General features: G+C 42.4%; 1 protein-coding gene across 1 annotated transcript in view; it reads right to left on the bottom strand.

The window, feature by feature from the left end:
* Window positions 1-23,587, bottom strand: part of CNTLN (centlein) — a 309,550-nt gene that overhangs the window by 18,161 nt on the left and 267,802 nt on the right. Inside the window, exons 22-24 of the mRNA XM_083184414.1 lie at window positions 23,405-23,531; window positions 22,322-22,459; window positions 19,871-20,056 (exon numbers count right to left, since the gene is read on the bottom strand). Coding sequence (XP_083040540.1) covers window positions 19,871-20,056; window positions 22,322-22,459; window positions 23,405-23,531 — 451 coding nt within the window. The remainder of the gene's footprint in view (window positions 1-19,870; window positions 20,057-22,321; window positions 22,460-23,404; window positions 23,532-23,587) is intronic.

The raw sequence follows: 23,587 nt of genomic DNA, 5'->3' as shown, positions 1-23,587 counted from the left end.
GTAGGCCCCATTAGTCCCGAAACCATAGCGGATTCTAGATTTAGATCAGGGAGGAGAAGTGATAAAAGGGTCTGGTACTTTATCACTGGGTAATCAACTCCTGACTGTCCCTTTTTAAACCCAGCCTTTCACTTGACAGTGAGGAGCTGATTGGCCGGTAATAAAGTACCAGGCACTTTATCACTTCTCCTCCATCATCACTGCTTATTACATCTACCCCTTAGTAACATCTGGAAAAGTCATTGGGGCAGATGTATTAAGCCTTAACAAGAGATAAATGCAAGGGTGACAAAGAGAGATAAACGTCCAGCCAATCAGCTCCTTACTGACTTTTTTCAAACACAGCCTGTAACATGGCAGTTAGCAGGTGATTGGCTGGACGTTTATCTCTCTTTATCATTCTTGCATTTATCTCTTATTATGGCTTAATACATCGGCCCCACTATTACAGATCTCTGCTTTATATTTATTGTTCAGATAAATATGGCAAAAACGCCAACATCCCTGCACATTAAAAGTTGCCAAGTGGATTGTGAAGCTGTGCAGACAAATTCCAGCACTACAGTATATGCCGCCAAATATAATATTTGAAATTACAATACATTTAAATTATGTTGTTTTTTTTAAAACAGTTTACTGGAATTCTCTGTGCAGACTGGTCAATTCACAATGCTAGTGATGTCAGAGCAAGCCTATCTAACGTACTGTTTCCACACTTGCACTTGCGTCCTAGAACAGCAGTAAAGCTTCTCGAAATTGGCTTTAGAATAAATACTTCACTTCTTTACAAGACTTAACATAACATTATGACTTTACTATGGTTTATGTTTCTGCTTAAAAAACATGTACTAAGGTAAAATCAGTAAACTTGTGTCTCTGGGACAGGCTAACTTGCTGGAGCAGTTTAATAATTAAGCTGCCAGCCATTAAGACATTCACTGTATATTATGTGCTGCTCCGGGTGCACGCATCAGTAACCATATGCCAAACGTGAACAGTGAGAATTCAGCTGCTGGCTTCATTCATTAACATCCACGGAGTGTATTATTCTGTTTACAGTCTAATAGATATTCACTGCAATTGTTCAGGCTTCTGATTCAATTTGCCTAAATCCCAGCTGCAATGTAATTCTGATAGAGATTAAGTTAATTTAGCACCAATATCTATTCTGACCCATCATCTGTGTGTGTGTTCTGCAATAAAAGTGTCATCTATGCCTCATAAAGGCGACACTGATTTTTTGCTTTCATATTAAGAGCGGTGCACAGAACCGATGATGTCCTAGTTGTAGTCCCACTAGTGTAACAAAAAGTCTGCATATTTTTCAATTAATATTGAAAATAACTTGTTTGATCAGGAAAGCAAAGATGCGAGCAGGGTTTTAACGGAAAATAAAAGGATATAGTAGTGCTGTATGAATTGCAGCATTAAGTGTACAGGCTGGTCAATTTATTAGTATATCTGTTAGATGTCCAATTAAAAAGTGGATGCCCCCCATGAATATTCGTTGCCCCACATTATAACATTGTGTTGTCAGATTTGGAAACCATGGAAGAAAGAAGGGGGTTTGAGAGCCGCACAAGGTTCTCCCCGCCGAGTGTGAATTGGGTCAAGGGGGACCCCTTTCACCGCTCTGGTGGGGTTCGGCCTGAGTTGCCTTTGACCAACTTTATAGACGTGATATACTTTACAGAGTAAGTGGTCTTTATGTGTTGGTGGTGCTCCCCTGAGTCCAAAATGTACATACAAAATGAGGGAGAGGGGAAAGTGGACTCTCTTTGTGGGGCACTCTTGTTTTTAATGATGAATTAATTTTGTTAAAAATTATCTTTTATTATTATTATTATTCTAATATAGGGCGGACATACTTTGTCCAACAGAAAACACAGTACAGACAGAGACAAACGACATAAATTTTGCAGTGAGCTTTAAAGTAATACGCTGTGCAAATCACGTTCTGTATTGGAACGAAAGGTTCAACAACTAAGAAAATTGCAGTGAGCTTATAATTGATATGCTATGCAATAGTTGCGTTCTGTTTCAGAACAGAATTCTGGATTTGCCTAGCTGAGCTATTTGCTATGTCCGCTAGGTATCGTCTGAAGGGTATTTGATAGGAAAATTCAAGGGAGTGATTCCCTACTTAGACTGATATCTGCACACTTAGATAATGGTATTATGTTGATGATTTTTGGTTTTTAGACAGTTTGTCTGTCACAATTGTGAACCCAAATTTCATCACCATAAGTTCTTGTTTGTGATAGCCTTTTTCACATTGAGGTGACAAACACTGTCAATGGTACTTAGATAGATATTTATGCAGTTTATAGTTCACCGTTCATACAGTATGTATAATCGAACACCAGTGTTAACAGATTATTCTATATATAATTTATAGATTGCTGCTTGCACATTGGGCGAGAGAAATTTCAAGAAAACGGTTATAAATATAATCTGAACTCTCGGTTCAAACTGTTTCGGATTTAGCCGAGACACAAATACATGGTGTATCCAAACAGGTTTGTGAGGTACACAATCTATAAATTGCTGTTAGTATCCTTGATGGGAGAGTCCCAAAAGGATGTCAACATTTACACCGGTCGACTGAAAATGGTCAGCAGACCCCAACAATTTGTCAGTTAGAATTGCTAACCGCCAGGCATTGGCGTTCTCTCCTGGCCAATAACATCGATTTTTATCAAGGATGACAATAAAGATGGGAGAGTCCCACAAGGATGTCGACACTTATGCCGGTCGACTGGAAAAATGGTCACCAGACCAAAAACAATTTGTCAGTTAGAATTGCTGACAACCAGGTATTGGCAGGTCTCTCCTGGCTAGATAACGCAACTCTAGTCAGGACTGATAATAAAGCAATAGATTGTAAACGAAAAGGTTTGTGCAGCAATTTAAATCTCACAGTATTGACCCCTCAGCAAGTCAGATCGGACCTACTGCTTTCTCTGAGTCTTGCAGACGTGCATTGGACTCAGGGTGAGAAAGTCTTTCTCTGTGCTGCAGGGCCAGAGGGAGATGTAGAATAGTTGCACTTCTGCTGTTGGGTAAACTGCGGATAAGGTTGCCTTGTTGTCAAACTGACATTGCAATGCAAAAATGCCGCGTAGTATTCCCAATGAGAGAGTGTCAGAAAATAGAGGGTATAGATACTCATAGACAGTGTTGGTGTTTAAAAAGGGTAAAGGATATCACAGAGTAGTTCACATGGAAAAAGTGCCACCTTCTGCTTTTAAATAAGTCTTGCTCCAGCAGCGGACTTCAGTAATGAGAGAGGACAGGCACTGGTTCTCAGTGTGATAGAAATAAGTAAAGGAACACCATTCTTACTCATGCTGTTAGGTACCTTCTACCATGTTGTTTGATGCAACAGAGCATGGCAGACTGTGTAAATCAGCAGTTTCAGAGGTGGTGGGATACCTGTTTAACGGAGAAGGGTGCCCTGTGTGTAGTAGTAAGAGAGTGGAGGGTTCGCTAGAGTCCAGTCTCTATCACTCGTTTGCAGGCAGGCTCCATGCAATGTTGCTCCGTATAGTAGGTTCCCCAATGTGTGCAGCTGACTTGTGGCTGAGTTGCCCGGCAGTCTAAGTGACACTGTTTCAATTATGTTACAGGTGATCATGATTAGTTGGATGGTTAAATCAAAATGACTAAGCTACTAATTAAGTCACTAGTGGCCAGATATACTTCAAACCTGGACAGTAGGGGTGCCTTAACGACCTCTGCCATTATCTATTGATCATAAGTAAGCCAACATAAAAAAGCCATGTGTGAAGAGGTAAGTATATGCTTGTTGGTTAAGTGCTTAGAAAAAACTAGCCGAGCACAGGGGACATATATAAAGAGGCCGCATACAGGAGAAATAATATAAAGCTGCCCACCTCCCGGTGCCCACATCAGCTGGCGATTACCATGGGTGAGTACCCTGGCCCGCTGCCCCCGCCCTGCAATGTTGGGTGTGCAGGCAGTGAACAGTCTGTTCGCCATGGCCACATGCACCTGGCATATGAACATGCGCAGAAATGGGACTGCATATCCGCCAAACATCAGTCCCGTGCAAAGGAATAGCCGATGCGAACAAACCAAAGTCCGTAATTCATCCCCCTCCAAAGAGGCACATTTGTGATTTTTAGGTGGCCGTTTGTCACACACTTGCAGAGAGCACAGTGGGAGCGTCGGCACTTACCTGTCTGGACGTGCCAGCTCTTGCTACTTGCGGGCGGCTGGTTTAATCCAGCAGGCGGGGGTGGGTGGTGCACATCTCTCCTCTGGCAGGTACAGTGGGGTCCTCTTAATCTGCTCCCAGAGATGGGTCCCGCCATCTTGGACTGGTCACATGACCAGTGATGTGCATTTGTGACCTTGGGACCGTCCCACCTTACCTGTGGATTAAATCGCTGTCCCCACACGGATATATCTTGGATCCCTGGGAATTTTTCTGGGCTGGAACAACGTCCTCCTTGCCCTGTATGTCTCTGTGCTCCGTTTGTGATCCTGCCATTCTCTGCAGCTCTGCCAGGGTCCCCGGCCATAGGATCCTGGAGTTTCTGGATCCCAGCTCTTACTTTATCAAGGTTCTAGGCTCTTGCTCGGCTGTCACCCAGAGTTCCCAAATAACTCCATTATGTACAAACCTTAGTTATTTTCTGGAGTCTCCAGATACAAGCCTTAGTTTTTTTTCCCAGAGTCTTTGGATACCAGCATTAGTCATCTTCCAGAGTTTTTGGTCCCAGTTCAGTTCTATTGGAGTTCCCGGTTGCAGTCTCGTTTTATTCAGAGTTCCAGACACAATCCTTAGTTATTTCCAGAGTTCCCACTTCTACTTTAGTTTTTTTGCTGGCCTTTATTTGCCATATAATTTATGGAGTTTTCTGCAGGTCAGACCAGGGATCGTGACCTGCTCATTGGACATCGCAAAATTGAAACCTCTTTGTGGGTGTCCCTGGGGTACACCGCCAGCGGGTTATATTTCACGACCCTGCTTGGGATTCTTGTTTACCGCTACAGCCCAGTTTATGAGAAGTCAATACATGTGACCCACTAAATTTGTATTCTCATCCATCCAAGCCACTCTGAGTCCCAAACCAGAGCAAGACCCGTCACCCATCAAGCGAGACACCATTATTATCATCCATTATTTATATGGTACCACAAGGGATCCACAGTGCAGAATGACACAAATAAGCAAAACATGGATCGTGGACCCTCTGGTGCGTCACGCAGCACCAGAGGGTCCATCCGGAGTGTGCCTCCAGCAGTGCCTGCCCGAAAAACAGGCGGTGGGGCCGCGACCTCGGCAAGGTGCCCGTACTGAATCCCCGCGAGCAGTTGGTGTGAGCAGCCGCATCCGGGGAGCTCCAGAGCGGCCGGAGAGCAAGCCTGCAGGGGAGAGCGTTTTTTTCTGGGCAGTGTGAGAGCGTTGGTCCCCAGTACGTCCTGGTCGGTCCAGTGGGCAGCGAACCGCCCAACAACGGATACCCCGCCTGAGCCTGGGTGAGAGACAGGCTGACAGACAGGCTGTGGCCATCTCACAGCGAAGCCGCAAGCCGGTAGAACTATCCCTGAAGAGGCCCGATCTGTGACCACCGGGAGGCACCTGCTGGCCACAGCAAGGTCGAAAAATTGGTGGGTGAGTCCTGCTGGGCAAGGCCTGATTGACTGTTATGCCGTATGCTTTTCCTGGTAAAACCGCATGTACTGTAAGGCACATGATAACCACCCCAAACACAATCAGTGGGGATTATATATGGCACAGGAGACATTGCATAGCCTGGAACATCGTGCCTGAGTTGTGCCAAGCAGGTAATATCCAGTTGAAGCTAGGCCTGGGGTACACCTATATGAGAATCTGAGGAAGACCGGTGAAGGTGTACTGGTGAATTAAGCCAGATCCCGGGTGTGAGACAGGTTTTTGGCTGGCACACATAGTATTGAACCTGGAACTGTTGCTTCTGGACATTAGGTGATATTTGTAAGTGGCCGGGGTCAAGCCGGGATAAATTAAAAGCCAGGTAATAAGTCTGTGGACTGTCTGAGACCCTGTGATTCTCAGGGCCATTGGGGCAGCTTTTTTTCTCCTCATATAAGAAAAGGTGCCACTGGTCCGCACCATGAGTAAAGCAGGCAAGAGCTTGGCTGCGGCCAGATTAGAAAAATACGCCAGGTCTCAAGCGGGCAATAGCTCCCAGACAAGTACCCCATCATCTACTCCCACTAAGGAGAATAAAAATCCACCACCCCCTGAGGTAACGCTGCAGCAAGTTCTTGAGGCAATAAACACCTGTGAAACTTGTCTCCTTGAGCAAATTAATAAAGTTCAGTCAGACATCAAACTATTAAGGAATGATGCCCAAAAAATCCGTGAAAATAACGGAGACAGAGACCCGTAATGCGGCAGTGGAAGATATAATCGGCCCATTACAGTCTCAGGTCAAATCCATGAACGGCCAAATGACTGATATTCGACAAAAAATGTCATACATGGAAGGGAGGCTTAGACGGAACAATATTCATTTTATTGGGTTTGAGGAGCGGATAGAGGGCAATGCCCCCGAGAAATTTTTGGAGGACTGGCTAATACAGGTTTTTGGCATCGAGGCCTTTACAGCACAATTTGCGATAGAGAGAGCCCACCGAATCCCTGGCCGGGCTTCCCTCCGGGTGGTCCAGCCCGCACATTGATAGCAAAGTTCCTAAACTTCAAAGACCGGGACAGTGTAAGACTGGCCAGGGACAAGGAGGAATTTGCCTTCAATGGAAGAAGGATCTCTGCCTTCCTGGACTTTCCCCTAGAGGTCCAGAAGGATCGGGCAAAATTTAGGGAAGTAAAATCACGCCTCAGGGAGTTGGAGGTGAAGTATTCTATGCTCTATTCGTCAAAATTGAGAATCGTGGCGGATGGAGCTACGAAGTTTTTCTTCAGTCCAGGGTAGGCGGCGAGGTGGCTTGATGCCACATATCCTGGAAGAAAACAGCTCTCTGCAAGTTAAGATGCCTAAAATGGCTGGGCATTGGCTCGTGCATCGTTGTACAGTTTCTATGCCTCTTTCTTTTTATGCCAATTCTCATAATGTAATGTTAAGAGCTGAGTGCCCTAGATGGCATGTATATACTGAATATACAGGGCTGTTGTGCAAGCTGGGGTGTGGTACCAATGGGAAGGAAATGAGTGGTAATTTTTTTTGTTGTACAGATTCTGTGCTAGGCGGCGGGGGGTGCTGGGGGGGGATGGGGGTAGGCCTCTTTGGTGGCCATTAGTCAATTGCTCCAGAAGAAAATACTGATAGTGTTAGTGTAAAAGGGGGGGGGGGGTTATATGTGGAAGGGGGGTCGGGACATAGGTATGTCATGGGATTTGGCTATACAGGGTGGGGGAGGGGGGGTATTTGTACTTGTATATGAGTTTATGTATGTGTCCAGACAAGTTCACAGTAAAAATAAGTCAACAGCTCCCCGTAGTAGATACCTGAAGGACCCTAACCCTCAGCTAAGATTGATCTATCCATTGAACCTTTCCCAAAGAGTGTGGGATAGAGGTAAAAAAATTCCTGTTTTCATTATGGTACAGCCCAAATGGTTAGGTTTTTAACCTGGAATGTAAGAGGTTTAAACTGTAAGGTGAAAAGAGCACTTGTCCTGAAACAATGCAAGAGCATGGATGTGGACATTATATGTCTACAAGAGACCCATCTGTCTAGTGAACGACTTGGTTCCATAAAACGGCCCTGGATTGGCCACAGTTTCCATGCCCCTTTTTCCACCTCCTCTCGCGGGGTGGCCATGTTGGTTAAGAAATCTGTGGTCTTTGAAGTAGGGACTGTAAAGACGGACACTGGGGGAAGGTATATATTTGTGGAATGTGCTATTGATCACGTACGGTTTTGTATACTGACGGTGTACGTTCCACCCCCGTTCTCATATGATGTGGTGAGAAGGGCGGTGAAATTTGCAGCGGAGTACCCGGATAATGGGATAATATGCTTGGGCGACTTTAATAAGGTTCTGCAGCCACGTCTTGATAGATGGATGAGGTCGGAGAAAGAAATCCTTAGTGAAGGGCATACATTTTTGGATTTTATAGAGGAGATAGGGTGGAAAGATCCCTGGCGAATGCGAAATCCAGACCTCCAGCAGATCTCTTGCTACTCGTCCTCCCATAAAGCATTTCCAGGATAGATCTTATATTGGTTTCTGAAAAGGCTCTTACTATGGTCAGGGACGTCCAATATAGGGCACGTGGGATATCGGACCATTCACCAGTCATCATGGAGCTAGATCTAGAGATACAGTTGGGGTTTAGATACTGGAAAATGCAGGCATACTGGCTAACTCAAATAGGAGAGCCAGAGGAGGTGGGGGGAAGGATAGATGAGTTCTTTGGGGAGAATGAAGGATCCTCCTCAAACATTGTTGTGTGGGATGCCTTCAAGGCCTATCTAAGAGGGGTGTTTATAAAAAGGATAGCCTGTCTGAAGCTCTCAAATCGTAAGAAGGCGAGTGAATTGGAGGCTAAGATGATCAATCTTGAAAACATTTTTCTTTCCAATAAGACAGATATAGCTAGGTCTGCATGGCAGGCTGCCCAAAAAGAGTGGGTAGAGTACCTGCAGGAGGTTACGTGCCGTCGACTGACCTCGGGGTCCCAGAGGTGGTATGCCAACTCAGACCGAACTGGGAAATTCCTGGCACATATAATGAAACAGGAAAGTCCGTCCAATATTATATCTGTAATTAAGTCAGAATCGGGACTAGAGGTGACCAAAACCCCCGAGATAATTGAATGCTTCTCTGCGCACCTTGAGGTTTATAAGTCCAAATTAATGTGTAGTAGTGAAGCCATTGGTGAATATCTGGCAGGTATGAAACTTCCAAAACTCCCCTCCACTTCAAGTGATATTCTGGAGGCCCCTTTGACAATGAAGAAAGTAAGAGTTGCTATCAACTCATTTCCGGGGGGTAAAGCCCCGGGCCTCGACGGATTCCCTGCGGAGGTATACCAGAAATACATTAATCAACTGGGCCCGCAGTTGCTGAAGGTCTTCCAGAATATAGAGCTAGAAGAGTGCATCCCTCAGTCAATGACAGAGGCGGCAATAATTATGATCCCTTAGAGCGGCAAAGACCCGACCCATGTAAACTCCTACAGGCCTATATCATTAATAACATCGGACGCCAAGATATATGCTAAAATATTGGCAACTAGACTTCAGAGAGTAATAGATCAAATAGTCCACCCCGACCAAACGGGCTTTATGGCGGGGAAGTCGATCATGATTTTCGCAGGGCGTATACATACCTCCAGGGGGTGGAGCTGAGGGGGTCAGATGCAGTGCTCGCGTCATTTGACGCGAGCAAGGCATTCGACTCGGTCGAATGGCCGTTCCTATGGAGGGTACTACAAGCCTTCGGGTTTGGGGAGAAGTTTATTAAACGGGTCTCAGTGCTCTACCAAAAGCCCAGGGCCAGAGAGACCATCAATGGGTTTACATCCTCCGCCTTCTCTCTTTCTAGAGGGACGCGCCAGGGGTGTCCTCTATCCCCTCTGCTGTTTGCGGTGGTGGTGGAGCCCCTGGCGTGTGTCTTGAGAACAGCCCTGGGGTAGGTAAATGGGGGTAGGGCTCCCAATAGAAATTTAGTATCGCTTTATGCGGATGATCTAATGGTGGGTCTGGAGGTGCCCGGTGAGCTACCGGGGATGTTGAGGTATATACAGGAGTTTGGGGGATATTCCGGCCTTACAATGAACTGGGATAAATCCAATTATATACAGATAGGAAAAGAAGGGGGGTTAGGCCAAGGGATCGGGGTGCAACTTAACAAAGTGGATAAATTTAAATACCTGGGTATATGGCTCACTAGGAACTCAGCAGATTTTGGGCCTTATTCTGGTTGCGGCGGCCAAACGTACGTACGTTCCGTATCAGCGTACGTTTACCGTACGCGGACGTTGAGCGAAAGTCCAACCACAAAACATCCGCATACGGACGGCCACAAACACCGACAAAGGGGAGTGGCGTACACTTGAGCGTACGCCACCGTACACGGACGGATCACCGCTTATACACCGACAACTGGCGTACAACAGAGCGTACGCCACCGTTTACGGACGGGACTCTTCCGTTTTCACACCGACATCTTATGGCTATCTGAGCGTTCGCCGACTTGTACGGACGGGTTTCGCCTGTTTTCAATGGAAAACTCAGCGTATGTCACCGATCGTGAGAGTTAGCGTACGTCCGTGCATGCTGGCATACCCTACACATATATGGCCCTCATAATCTAGCCTTTCAACTATGATTAAGACAATTAAATGATTTATTCTAATTGTTATTCAATTATTGTTTTATGTATTTTTATCAAAATGAAAAAAAAATTGTTTGTATTCTAGTGAAAACGTTGACACATGTCGACTTGTGTAGATTGAGTGTGCTGCTGTTTAAAGTATATGAAAACACTTACTGAATGTGTGTAAATGGTTACCAAATAACTACCTTGGCATATATAAGCAGGTCTTAAAAAGAATCTTAACTAAAATGAAACCAACCTTTACATGTAGAGAAGTGTAGAAAGATATGCTTCCAATGTGTCTGAGTGCTGTGTGTGGCTTGCAGGTAGTGAAATAATGGTTTGGACTTAATAGGCTGCAGCATTGCTTATTACATTCAGGTGTATGTGTTTGAGTAGTAATCAGCGTTAATTAGCAGACCCAGGCGTCTGCTCTCATGCGGTATCTGTAGGGGTGGTCTGAAGGTGGCGGCCGCCTGTTTTGTGTCCGAAATGCACGTTGCTTTTGCCGATCGAGCGGTTGTAGCAGCGTACATTTTTTGTGCACACACCCGTGTACGCCCATGTTTACGCCCAGTTTTCCTCATTATTTCGGACGCTCCCCTCAACATGCCCCTATACCGCCCACAATGACCGTACTCTTGCGGACAGGTTTTTTTACACTGAAACAACCGTCCGTGAGCGTTGTGGAGTCGTCGCGCCTGCACATTGCGGAAGGTACGCATGCACAGATAAAAAAAAAACCCGGAACGTACGCTTACGGCCCAGCCGCCCGAACCAGAATAAACCCCTTTATCACTGAGAACTTAACCCCGTTCATTAAAGAACTTAAGTCCAAATGCCGTAGCTGGTACAGGCTTCTGTTGTCACAAATAGGCCGGGTAAATCTGGTAAAAATGGAAATGTTACCCAAATTTCTGTATTTAGTGCAAAATGCCCCGGTGTTTATTGGGGATGAGCACTTCAGGAAAATAAAAAGTGTGGTCTCCACATTCATTTGGAGAGATAAACAGCCTAGAGTTAGAATGGACATCCTCTGCTGGGATAGAGATAGAGGAGGCTTGGCCCTTCTGGATTTTAAAACATATCACATGGCCGCACAGATGGTCCAGTTGTGTGCATGGATTAGGCCCGGAGAGGATCCAGCAGAGCTACGAGACCTTGTGGAGTGTCTGGACCCAGACTACACCCCTCTCCAGAGACTCCTTGCTGGGGGGCTCCGGAGGGATCTACCCCCGATGGTCAGTATGGAGATGGGCATGTAAATTAACAAAGGCAGTGGGTCTGGATCCAGACACTTCCATTCTCTCCCTGCCGGGTATGAGGGATCTAAAGGAGCAACAGGGGGGGATAATATGGAAACTATTCGGTATTTGCTCAATAGGCCAATGGTGTCAAGACGGGGTGTTAAAATCATTTTCTCAGGTGCAGGCGGAGTATGGTGTACCGAAGGAATCCTTCTTTAGATACCTCCAAACAAGAAGCGCCATGACCCAATCTGGGAAGGTTGCATCTTGGACGGTGGAAGAAGCTCCATGTAAAAAAATTGTTAAACAACTAGTAAGGGGCAAGCGCCTCTCTAAAATGTACAACTATCTATACTCATTCATCCAAGCAGATGAACTTGGGGCTCTCCGGGCTAAATGGACCGAAGATATCCCCCAGTTAGACTAAAATAGATGGAGGAAGGCCCTGGCAGGTCCCCGGCAAGCGACCAATTTGATGCGGACGCAACAGGTCCAATTTAACATCCTGCATAGGACCTATAGAACGCCGGTCAAAAAGAAAAAATATGCAGGGGCAGTGTCCGACAGTTGCCCAAAGTGTGGAGAGGGGTCGGCCTCATTTGACCACTTGCTGTGGAGCTGCTGGGCGGTGAGTAGATTCTGGGAAGAAACTATTAAAACCCTAGCCCAAATAGGAGCCCCACGAGGAGCCCTAAACAAACCTAATCTAATCCTGGGGATAGGGGTAGATGGGGTAATCAATAAGGAAATGCATCAACTGGTAAAGAACCTAGCGGCACTTGCAAAGGTCATAATAGCCCGTCGGTGGATGTCCCCCCTGGCCCCGCTTAGTGTTCCCTCTAGAAATGAGGGCGGGCAGGGCACCGCAGCGCAAGGGGGGCAGACCGGGCCCGCCGACGTCACAATTGTGGGCGGTCCCGGGCAGCAACGTCACGAAAAGGGGCGTGCCCGGGCCGCGACGTCGCGAAAAGGGGCGTGCCCGGGCCGCGACGTCGCGAAAAGGGGCGTGCCCGGGTCGCGACGTCGCGAAAAGGGGCGGGCCTGGCCGGCTCCGTCACTAAAGGAGGCGGGGCCGGCACCGCTGAAGTTACCGTGCTGCCGGGGAAGCGCTGGGAATCGCCGTCTAAGGCACACAGCCAGGGCAGGCACCACGCTGTTTTAGCGGGGCGCTGCTAGCAGGGCAGGGCGCATTTTGCCCTTTAAAAATCGGGCAGGGCGCAGCGCCCCGCTAAAACAGCCTAGCGGGAACACTACCCGCTCCATGGGGAATGGGTGAATCTAGTTAATCAGACCAGCGAATACGAGAAATTTGTGTACGCATTCCGGGGAACGATTACTAAGTACCATGGCATATGGGCAAAAAAAGAGATTACTTGAACCAGTGAAATATGGGCGCTAATAATTGTGTGTGAAGGAAGGATATTCTATGTAAAAGGAGACTTATACTCCCCTGTTTATGTCCTCCTGTTGTCTTCTTTTTCACTGTCCCCTTCCGCGTTTATGTATATAAAGAGACAAGGAAAGAAGAAAGAGGGCAATGTCCCTCGTGTAATACTGTTTTGACTGATTTGTCAAACACAAAGATATTTTAAAATTTCAAAAGACAGGGAGTAGTAATATATATGTATATATATGGATATTGGAGGTTTTATCCCCCGTTTCCAGTACACTCACAATATATCAATTTCAATAACGCTTATCACAACTCATGTGTATGATCACAAGGAAACTTCAAACAACGACTTTATGTTGGGGGTAGGTCCCCCTACCCAAAGTACTCACTCAACGTCCGTTTGAAAATTCGTATATCGTATGGGTCTTTAATCCTTAAAATCTTCTTATTTTGGGTCCTGTAATACAACTCCCAAAATAGAGGAGGAAAAGCAAAAAGACACTGCGAGATACTGTATATGGTAAAAACAAGTATCTCTTTATTTCAAAATAAACAGTGTCTAAAAATGTACAATATTGTATAAACATGTACCACTTTGGAGCCACTAGTACTACTAGAGACCGGTCATACCTAGAGACCTGAGATGTTGAAACAGTGGGCAGGGTATCTGGGGCCCCGTTTACCTGACCACTGGTGTCTTGCAGGTGTTCCCGTCCAATAGACCATAGGCATCCAAAGGGTCAAAAAAGTAGGTGTAAGAGAGGATCGTCCACCGACGCGTTTCGACCCAAACTGGATCTTTTTCAAAGGTGCATCCTCTCTCTGTAGTCTTCTTGTATATATAGTAGATTTCCTGGAAACCAGGAAATCTACTATATATACAAGAAGACTACAGAGAGAGGATGCACCTTTGAAAAAGATCCAGTTTGGGTCGAAACGCGTCGGTGGACGATCCTCTCTTACACCTACTTTTTTGACCCTTTGGATGCCTATGGTCTATTGGACGGGAACACCTGCAAGACACCAGTGGTCAGGTAAACGGGGCCCCAGATACCCTGCCCACTGTTTCAACATCTCAGGTCTCCAGGTATGACCGGTCTCTAGTAGTACTAGTGGCTCCAAAGTGGTACATGTTTATACAATATTGTACATTTTTAGACACTGTTTATTTTGAAATAAAGAGATACTTGTTTTTACCATATACAGTATCTCGCAGTGTCTTTTTGCTTTTCCTCCTCTATTTTGGGAGTTGTATTACAGGACCCAAAATAAGAAGATTTTAAGGATTAAAGACCCATACGATATACGAATTTTCAAACGGACGTTGAGTGAGTACTTTGGGTAGGGGGACCTACCCCCAACATAAAGTCGTTGTTTGAAGTTTCCTTGTGATCATACACATGAGTTGTGATAAGCGTTATTGAAATTGATATATTGTGAGTGTACTGGAAACGGGGGATAAAACCTCCAATATCCATATATATATACATATATATTACTACTCCCTGTCTTTTGAAATTTTAAAATATCTTTGTGTTTGACAAATCAGTCAAAACAGTATTACACGAGGGACATTGCCCTCTTTCTTCTTTCCTTGTCTCTTTATATACATAAACGCGGAAGGGGACAGTGAAAAAGAAGACAACAGGAGGACATAAACAGGGGAGTATAAGTCTCCTTTTACATAGAATATCCTTCCTTCACACACAATTATTAGCGCCCATATTTCACTGGTTCAAGTAATCTCTTTTTTTGCACAGTTTCTATAAAAGGCTCGGGTGTGTCCTTTTCCAACTTGAATTAGAAATACAGGCAGCTTTTTATTGCGCAGATCATTGTAGACCCCCACTCTCCTCTTTTTCTGACCATGGCATATGGGGCTACTGGAATAGGTCAATTAACCATAGAGTTTTAAATAGCGAGAGACCGGTTAGGCACGATAGAACACGTTAGAAGATGCAGACACAAGTTGTGACCTCAAAATAGAGAGGCCCTATATTATTTCCCTAGGTAGTAGGGATCTTATTTCACAAAATCTTAAGAGATGACAGCCACAAGCTTTAAGGGAACGTAAATTAGGTTTGGGTAGCAATCACCAACACTACATTAAAAAAAAAAAAAAAAAGGGGGAAAGGGATAATTTAATAAATCAATAATAAGCCTCAAAGGAGTGAAAAATAGGCTGGTTAGCAATCACGAACACTACAGAAAATGGTGCAAGGGCACTTTGCGCTATCTCTATGAGTGTAAAAACAAGTAGAGTTCCTTATATGGTAAGGTACAGAAAAGTCTAGAGGGGTGAAGGGAAACTAGGTCAGGGGTAACGGAGTAAGGGATCTGTGCAATGGGGGGGGGGGAAATGGAAGATGCGGTCTGGCAGGGGAGGTACCTCAGGCCAGGTACGGGGGTTCAGGAAATGCAAACTTGTGTATGTATATGTTATTGTTGATGTTTATGTAATTGTATTTTGTACAGCGAAAGTTAGACTGCTAGCCAGATATATATATTTGTGATTTTTGTAAGTGCTGTACTATGTTTTGTGTTTGTCTTTTTGTGCAAATGGAAAAATAAATAAAGACGCAATTAAAAAAAAAAAAAGTAAGAGAAGGAAAGGACACAAGGAAAGAGGGCCACCATGGTAGCATAACACATTGACATGCTGTATGTGCACATTGCAGTAGGGTTGCTATGGGGAGAAAACATGCATTTGCAAAAAGGTGATCTTGGCTATAATGTAATTATTAATCATTATTACAATGCAATGACAAATTAAGTGTTAATGCACACACATTAACTACTGTTGTGGCAGATTATTTTAACATTCCTATAAACTGGGATTCATGAAGCTATGTTAAAAACAGTATATCTCACATGGTTTGTCAGACATCATTCAAAGTAGGACACAGTAAATAAGGTCTACCTGACCTTAAATGGCTAAATGCATGAGATTAACAGCTGTAATCATGCTTTATTGTAGGAATAACCCAATCAGAGCAAGAAGGCGTTATCTTGGCAAACTAAACATCCAGCAAATGAACTACAACCCTCATGATCTGCAGACAGACTTCTGTTTAGCATCATGGAGAAAGTAGTTCAGCATTATTTCAAGTGCTGTAAGATGTACTATAAAATATTTGAAACTAAAAAGGGATGCTTTTAATACTGCATAACTTTATTTCATTAAGTTGACTATGTAAAACAATGTACAACTGCATCACAGTTATGTAACCAGTTAGTGTGTGGAGCAGGTAATGATATCAATGAATAAGATGGATGTATAATGCGAACAGCGCCTTCTGAGTATAAATCACTGCTGAGCACTCAAGAATTTGCTTGTTTCAGGGCACCGAGGTGGATAGTCACAGCTTACTGATAAAGGAAAATGTGAGACATCTCCCGGGCCCGTGAGATGTCATGTTGAATAATGCTGGTGATAATACAGCATAGATGAGTGGCTCTGTCATGTCTAACAAAGCAAGATAAAATATTTTATATGACAGAAGGAGACATCCCCCTTATCTCCAATAAATTACACAAATGTTCTTTTTATTACAGAAAAAGTGTCTAAAATTCATCAAGGCACAGTGGACCGATATCGGATAGCTAAATTCCTTTGTGACCGACAAAGCTTTTTGCAGTTGCTGCCTGAAACAAATAGAAAAAAGTTTGAACGTGTGTATACTGTATATGTTTGATACTCTGAGCTATGATTTACCTAGAAAGAGAAGAGTTGCTGGGTTGGACTCTATATTGTAAATAAGTACTCATTGCAAATTCTTTTTTAACTTAACACTGCACTCAAGGGCATGCACTGATTAACATGCCAGTTTGCATTTATGCATATAATAATATCTGCTCTCATAATAATGTCTGTCCCTATGTATTAACCTTGTTTTAATGTGTCCATGATCTATCCTAAGTTCTTACAAAAATTGGGACCACAAGAAGTAGGAAAACTACCATCAAAATTAATAATGTGAAAATAGGGCAGTACGGATGGTATAATGGTTAGCATTACTGCCTCACAGTAATGAGGTCATGGGTTTGATTCCCGCAATGGCTCTAACTGTGCGGAGTTTATATATTCTCCCCGTACTTGCGTGGGTTTGCTCCGGGTACTCCGGTTTCCTCCGACAATCCAAAAATATACTGGTAGGCTAATTGGCTCCCAAACAAATTAACCCTAGACTGTCTGTGTGTGCGTGTACATGTGGTAGGGAATATAGATTGTAAGCTCCACTGGGGCAGGGACTGATGTGAATGTTCAACTATACTCTGTAAAGTGCTGCGGAATATGTATGCGCTATATAAGAAACTGTTTATAAATAAATAAAATGACTAAAAAATAAGAAAAAAAAATAATTTTTCTAAAAATACTTGCATGAAGTATATTTGTTTGCACAAGAGCAATGTGGGAGAGATAAAGAACCTATAACATAAATAAAAGTACATTTCCATTATAACATTTTTATGTTATAGTCACATGTAGGCTACTTCATTGTGAAAAATTCTTTAGTTCTTAATGGATGCATATTGTCTCTGGTTCCTAAATAGATCAACCTAGCTACTAGGTAACATACTGTAACTACTGGGCAAACTGCCTTGTGTTAAGTGACTTTTCAAGTACAGTATACTAATGGCAAAGAGTCAGCCCTTGCAGTTACAATATGGTCTTAATGCATTAAGGCAAGGTGATCTGAATCTTATACCAAGTGTGTTCATTCAGATCTCTATGCTCATTGTGTATTTGTTTTACTTGATGCAAGTTCTACATTTCTCGCACACATGCCCCCTTTTCGGTGCTCGGCAGGTGAGACATTGAATTCCGACTGCCAAATATCAGTCGAGCGGGATGAGAACGGGCCAGGTTCACGACTGTCCCGACAGTCATGACCCGGGATTGAATACCTCCTTAATACTGTAGAATATGACACCCATATAGGGACTATGTCAGATAATCTTATCAAAGTTGATTATATTCTTTTGAGCATGCTCGTAAGTTGGTGTGATGCGTGTGTGATATCTGGAAATGTGTCCTAACTGGACAGTGATTATGGAACTTGAATTTCGATATAATTACTGACCTCTCCCTAAAGAGCAAGTACAGCAACTTGTATTTAACACCCTGTACATTTTTTTAGCTGTGTAATACTCCGCAGGAAAAATAAAATGTATACATACTTACAAAAATGCTGTCTAATGAGACTATAGTTAGAGACTATGAACTAGCTTCAGCACAAAGAAAAAGTTGGGAGATTGGATATCAAGTAAAAATAGGTAACAAATGTACAGTATACAGATTAGTAGATTTATACAATGATCTCCTAGAATGCTCATACTGAATATGAACTCTACCCCTGTAGTTTTGCTCTGGTATTCATTGGTTTTCAACCAGAAATTATATTTTTATTTATTTATGCTTTACTTTAGCAGTACACGTTTAATGCACAAGTCGGCTTATTAAAAAATGGCCCAATAAAGTTACACCGCATTTTGGTCACAGATGTCAAATATTCAAAAGTTGAACTTTCAAGCCCCATATTCAATGCCAGAATAATATACTACCTAAGGCATTCCTCTAATCCTACATATGAGGATCTAAATACAGTATAACCATTTGGCTCAATCAGTATTAAATAATTCTGTGGTGTTCAAGGATACAAACAAAATCAATACACAATGGATTGAAGAGCACTGAGGGGGGTATGTATCAAAGCTTGGAGAGTGATACAATTGTGATAGATGAAGGCCCATCCAATCATCTTCCAACTACACCTGTAACATGTAAAGTAGAAGCTGATTGTCTGGTAATTTATATCACATTTGTATCACTCTAAAGGTGCCCACAGACGCTACAATTTTACTGTGCTATGCGTTTTTGTCTGTACAATGGTTCTATACAATTTGTCTTCCAGCATGCGATGCGATGTGCACTTGGATGCATGCGATGTGCTGTGCTGAACCCATGTTTGTAATGTTACATTTCAGATGTAGTCTAAAAAGTATGTGCAGCACGTACTTTTTTAGACATACAATATCGGGCTCCCGGGAACGCGCATCGCATCGCACAAGCCTATAAACACCATCCAATAATTGTATATAAGATGCAATTTGTGCTTAAAAAGTACAAAATGCATTCGATAATTGATGCGTCTGTGGGCATCTTTAGGCTTTGAGACATAACCCCCTGACAACAAATAATGATTATTTATAAATACAAAATAATTATATCAAAGTACAGAAGTGATTGTTAATAAAAATATGTATATTTATTTAAAGTAACCTCTTGAACACCCATTAATAACAGCACATATAATAGCACTGGGGAGTAAATCTAACAATGACACACAGATACTCTATTGCATTCTCTCTCTCTCTCCGGCTGCCATCGGTTGGGGGATTTCATGAGCGTGCACCACTGGCACACCTATGGCCCTGATTGGATAAAAAACATTGTGGGTGCTAAAAGAGCACCTGCGATGTACACTGATGCATCCGATTCTGATTTATCATATGTGCAGTACATGATCTCCAGGCTCCAATCCGATGCGCAGAAGAACACGTACTGGATTGGACCTGATAACAAACACCTCAGATTTGGACATTTTTTATCGGATATATTGGCCCGAACTGTCTGAATTGGATGAAAACAGGTCAAATATGACCTTGTCTATTGGCACCTTATGTGCTACTGAATGTTGTCAAAATTAATAATCACATGACAATAAATTCTTAACAGTCCTTCCAAATTAAATGTTATGAGCTCATTCAACACATGTTGAATTTGTAGCAAAATAAATCATGTCATTGTATGATTATGAACCATGCATGCAGCTGTATGTCTACAAATTCAGTCAATGCATATATGATCCATTTATTTCATCCTCAATTCCCAAATAACTGTTTAATCCACAAAGTTGATTTGGCAAACCTTTACAAATGTGACAAATTCTTCCATCCTCCTGTTGCCTTGTAGAAGCTTATTCTGTACCACTTCCAAGGCTTGCTCACTCTGCATTGCTAAGTTGTGGAGTTGTTGTGTAGCTGCCATCTCCAGCCCAGACATGGCACGCTCAGCTTCAGTCATTTTACATTCCAAGTTACTGACTTTCACATCCTGCAACATAGAAGCTTATTTGTACTACTGTACTGTATTTTGCTTAGCTTATACGATGAAAACCCATTTTGATTCCAGAAACCTTTATTGTGAGTTTTGGAATATCAGTCAGCATGCCACGTCAGTGCATGAATCATTCATTGATGGAGTTTATATATCTACAGTATATAAAAATGAATGCAACCAATCCCGAAAAGATCAAAATTCTGATTTTAAACACCTAGAGAATCACCTGGAGTTGCCAATTTGCATGGCATTTTTAAAAGATTAAGAGAAATGAGGTGTTTGTTTTTTGTTTTAAAGATATTGCTTGACAAATTTAGAACATTATTTTTAATTACTTCTAAGGATTGATTTTATTTTAATGAAACGGTATAAATTACTAAGATTAAAGCAATATTCATGCTAAATAAAGTAAAAACTTTCTTATAACAATCTATGTAACATTTGTAGCATTCTTTTTTTAAAGATTTTACTGTATACAGCACAAGCATATTTTGTACATTTGGATCTGCTGGGAATCATATAAAGTGAGTCTCAATGTGGAACCAGAAATTCTATACAAAATTATAAAAAATAATTTTGATGAGACTGCAATAATCATTGTCACAATAGCATAAAAAAAGTCAAATTTTCTGTGTGCATTCCTCATTAAGTACACTGCAGAATTGTCAAACCATATTGAGAATCACTATATACAGTATGATTCCCAGAAGACTCTGCAGTGTTAATTCTCAAAGTGTTTTAATACTGAGCTGCTATTGCTCCAAGAGCCACAATAAATAGGTATACTTTCTCTCTAGTCATTTTTTTTATCATTGGCGCGGTGGAGGGTGCTCATTTTGGGCTTACTGCATTTTCCATTTGACACACAATGCCACTGGCATTAAATGGAACACTAGTGAGTAACCAGCCCCAGTGAAAAATTGGAAACTCCTGTGACTGCATAACTAACAGACTCAATAAACAAACAAGCAGCAAATCAGACTTTTATATATCTCATGCTACAGGGGTCAACACCATCTGTACATATCTTTGAACAAGTACCTCTAGTACTCACAAAAGTGATGCCTGCAGCATATCTATATAGAAATGCATTTAAGTCTCAATACTGTACACCTCTATAGGTATATGCTACAAGTATATTCCTTTAATATACTAGTTATGCTAACCTAACAATGTTCTACCTTTTTCAAAAGTAAAGAACAGCAAGTCTAAGGGGTTTATTTACTAAGATGGCAACCAATCAGACGCTACAGTACTTCTTATTTATTAAGCACCTTCTACAAGATAATAGATAGCAGCTGATTGGTTACCCATAGAAACATTCCATCTGAAATAGAACTTTCATCTTAGTGAATAAACCCCAAAGTCTACATTAAAAAAATAAAGTGTGTACTTTTTACACTCCACAAATGCACTCAGCTCCATCAAATTTAATATCAGTCATTGTTAAGTGAGACCAATTAATTTTGCAACCCTAAATGTGTGTCTCCAAATACCCTGAGATGTGGCTTGTCATGTTGTCTAAAGTATTTGAGCTGCTAATTGAATCTTCCCATATATATGCTGCTTAGGCATCTTGTGTAACAGAAATGCTGGACCTTGACATTCGACCATCTTTTGACATATGTGTGGTCTATATACAATACACCACCCATGAACAAACATTCAATGCTTTCTGCCCCCCTGTCACAGCTCGCAGGGTAAGTATTCAACTGACCCCCTGCCCCTGCTGTTTCCCCTCGCTAGGTTTTTGGAGCGAGGGGGAAAGGGCGTATGCGGTCGCAAAAACAGCGAGGCTCGCGGCTAAATGCAGCGGGCTCACTGCATTAGCCGCAAGCCTCGCTGTTTGGGGGAATCCTCGCTGTCCTCTGACAGGGAGGATTCCCCCAGAACGTTGAATAGGGTGAGCAGCCCGTGCAGGGGTTAAATGGTGAGGATCAATTGTTTTCGGCGATCCCCACTGTCTAACCCCCCTCTCCTGCCGCACTGAATACACCCCATGGTGTGCATGGCATACATGGATGCAATTAAGGCAATCTTTATTTTTATTATCCAAGATAGAGCCCATTGATGACAATGACTTTCACTAGTCAATATGTCATTGACTAGTGGCAAAGAAAAAAATTACTAAATTTCTAAAGGTATGGCTTGTAATGACACAAAGACAATTTAACAAATATCTCTAGTACAGAAAATATATGTTTAGCTCAACTCGAAAACAAAGACACAAACATATTAACTTGAAGGCATGCAAAACACCTTTTTCTCCAGTTCCCCTTTGATCTTGTAGTACATTTGCTCATAATGCGCCTTTTCCTTAGTAACCACAATAAGCCTCTGTTTTAATGATTCAATGGACGTCTTCTTGTGGGAACATTCGTCTGTCAGTTTCTTTACCTGGAAAATGAAAAGGCAGAAGTAGTCATGTCTGGGAGGAGTACAGTACCTAATGTGTTCCATAAAATATATCCTAAATCGCTGCTATGAAATGCAGATAAATGCCCAGTGTGAATGCCTCATCCAACAGTAATAGCAACTAGAAGAAGAATATTTAGAAACATTTTAATTACTTGCCAAAATTTAAGGTTACATTTAGGAGGTCAGTGAAAAAGAAACATTAAAGCTGTTATATCATCACATGCAGGCAATGAAAAAGTAACATTATAGCAGAACATAATAGTGGGCTGAGTCTCCTGACATTACAGTGATAAAGCACCCTAGGTCTGCACACTACATACATTACGGAATCTTCATCTTTCATTAACTTTCTAATCACAATTGGCATAACATAATTAAAACAATATGCTACTTCTAGTAAAAATAATGTACAATTGACAGTAGACCAAGAACAAAGCCAGTCACATAAATGCATTAAAGGTCACAAATCAGAGATCCCTATTTTATTATATTACAATTCACTTGCTTGTTTTACATTCTGTAACACAATTCAGATTTGATTTACGAAAAAAAATCACTTCAAATAAGACCAGATCTGAAGATACCTGGTTGCAGCCCCTAGTTAACGATTAATATACATACATATGAATTTAGAGTAAAACAAGTACTATTAGAATTGAATTACAGTTTATATTCTTGTCAATACTATGTGATGTATCATTCTGACTGCAATCACACCTTTTATTTTTAAATGATAGTGCTTGGAGCAACACTGCTGTTTAAGCCTTAATACATGTTATTTTTCTATCAAGTTAATGCCTGTCATGGGAAGACGTTAGCTGGTCTCCAAGGTATTATTATGCTTCACATGCAATGTACTGCACTGCATTCCAAGGTGATTTTGTGAATAATAGGCTCAGGGAATAAATATACAGAGTGCATTACCTTCCTTTCAAGACTTTCTAACATTTCTTTGCTTGGTCTCTCATTTTCCTGGTAGGTTTTTAGACGAGTTTTCAGATCCTCTATCAAATGTCTTTTCATGTTGACATCCCTTTCCATCCGAGCCACCCTAGAGAGAGCTTTCCTACATTACTACTATACAATTCAGATTTATACTATTTCCCA

This window comes from Crinia signifera, chromosome 1 (assembly GCF_055691185.1).
Source record: "Crinia signifera chromosome 1, ASM5569118v1, whole genome shotgun sequence".
Classification (NCBI taxonomy): domain Eukaryota; kingdom Metazoa; phylum Chordata; class Amphibia; order Anura; family Myobatrachidae; genus Crinia; species Crinia signifera.
Note: the sequence above shows the minus strand (reverse complement) of the source record. Positions and strands in the feature narration are given on the sequence as shown.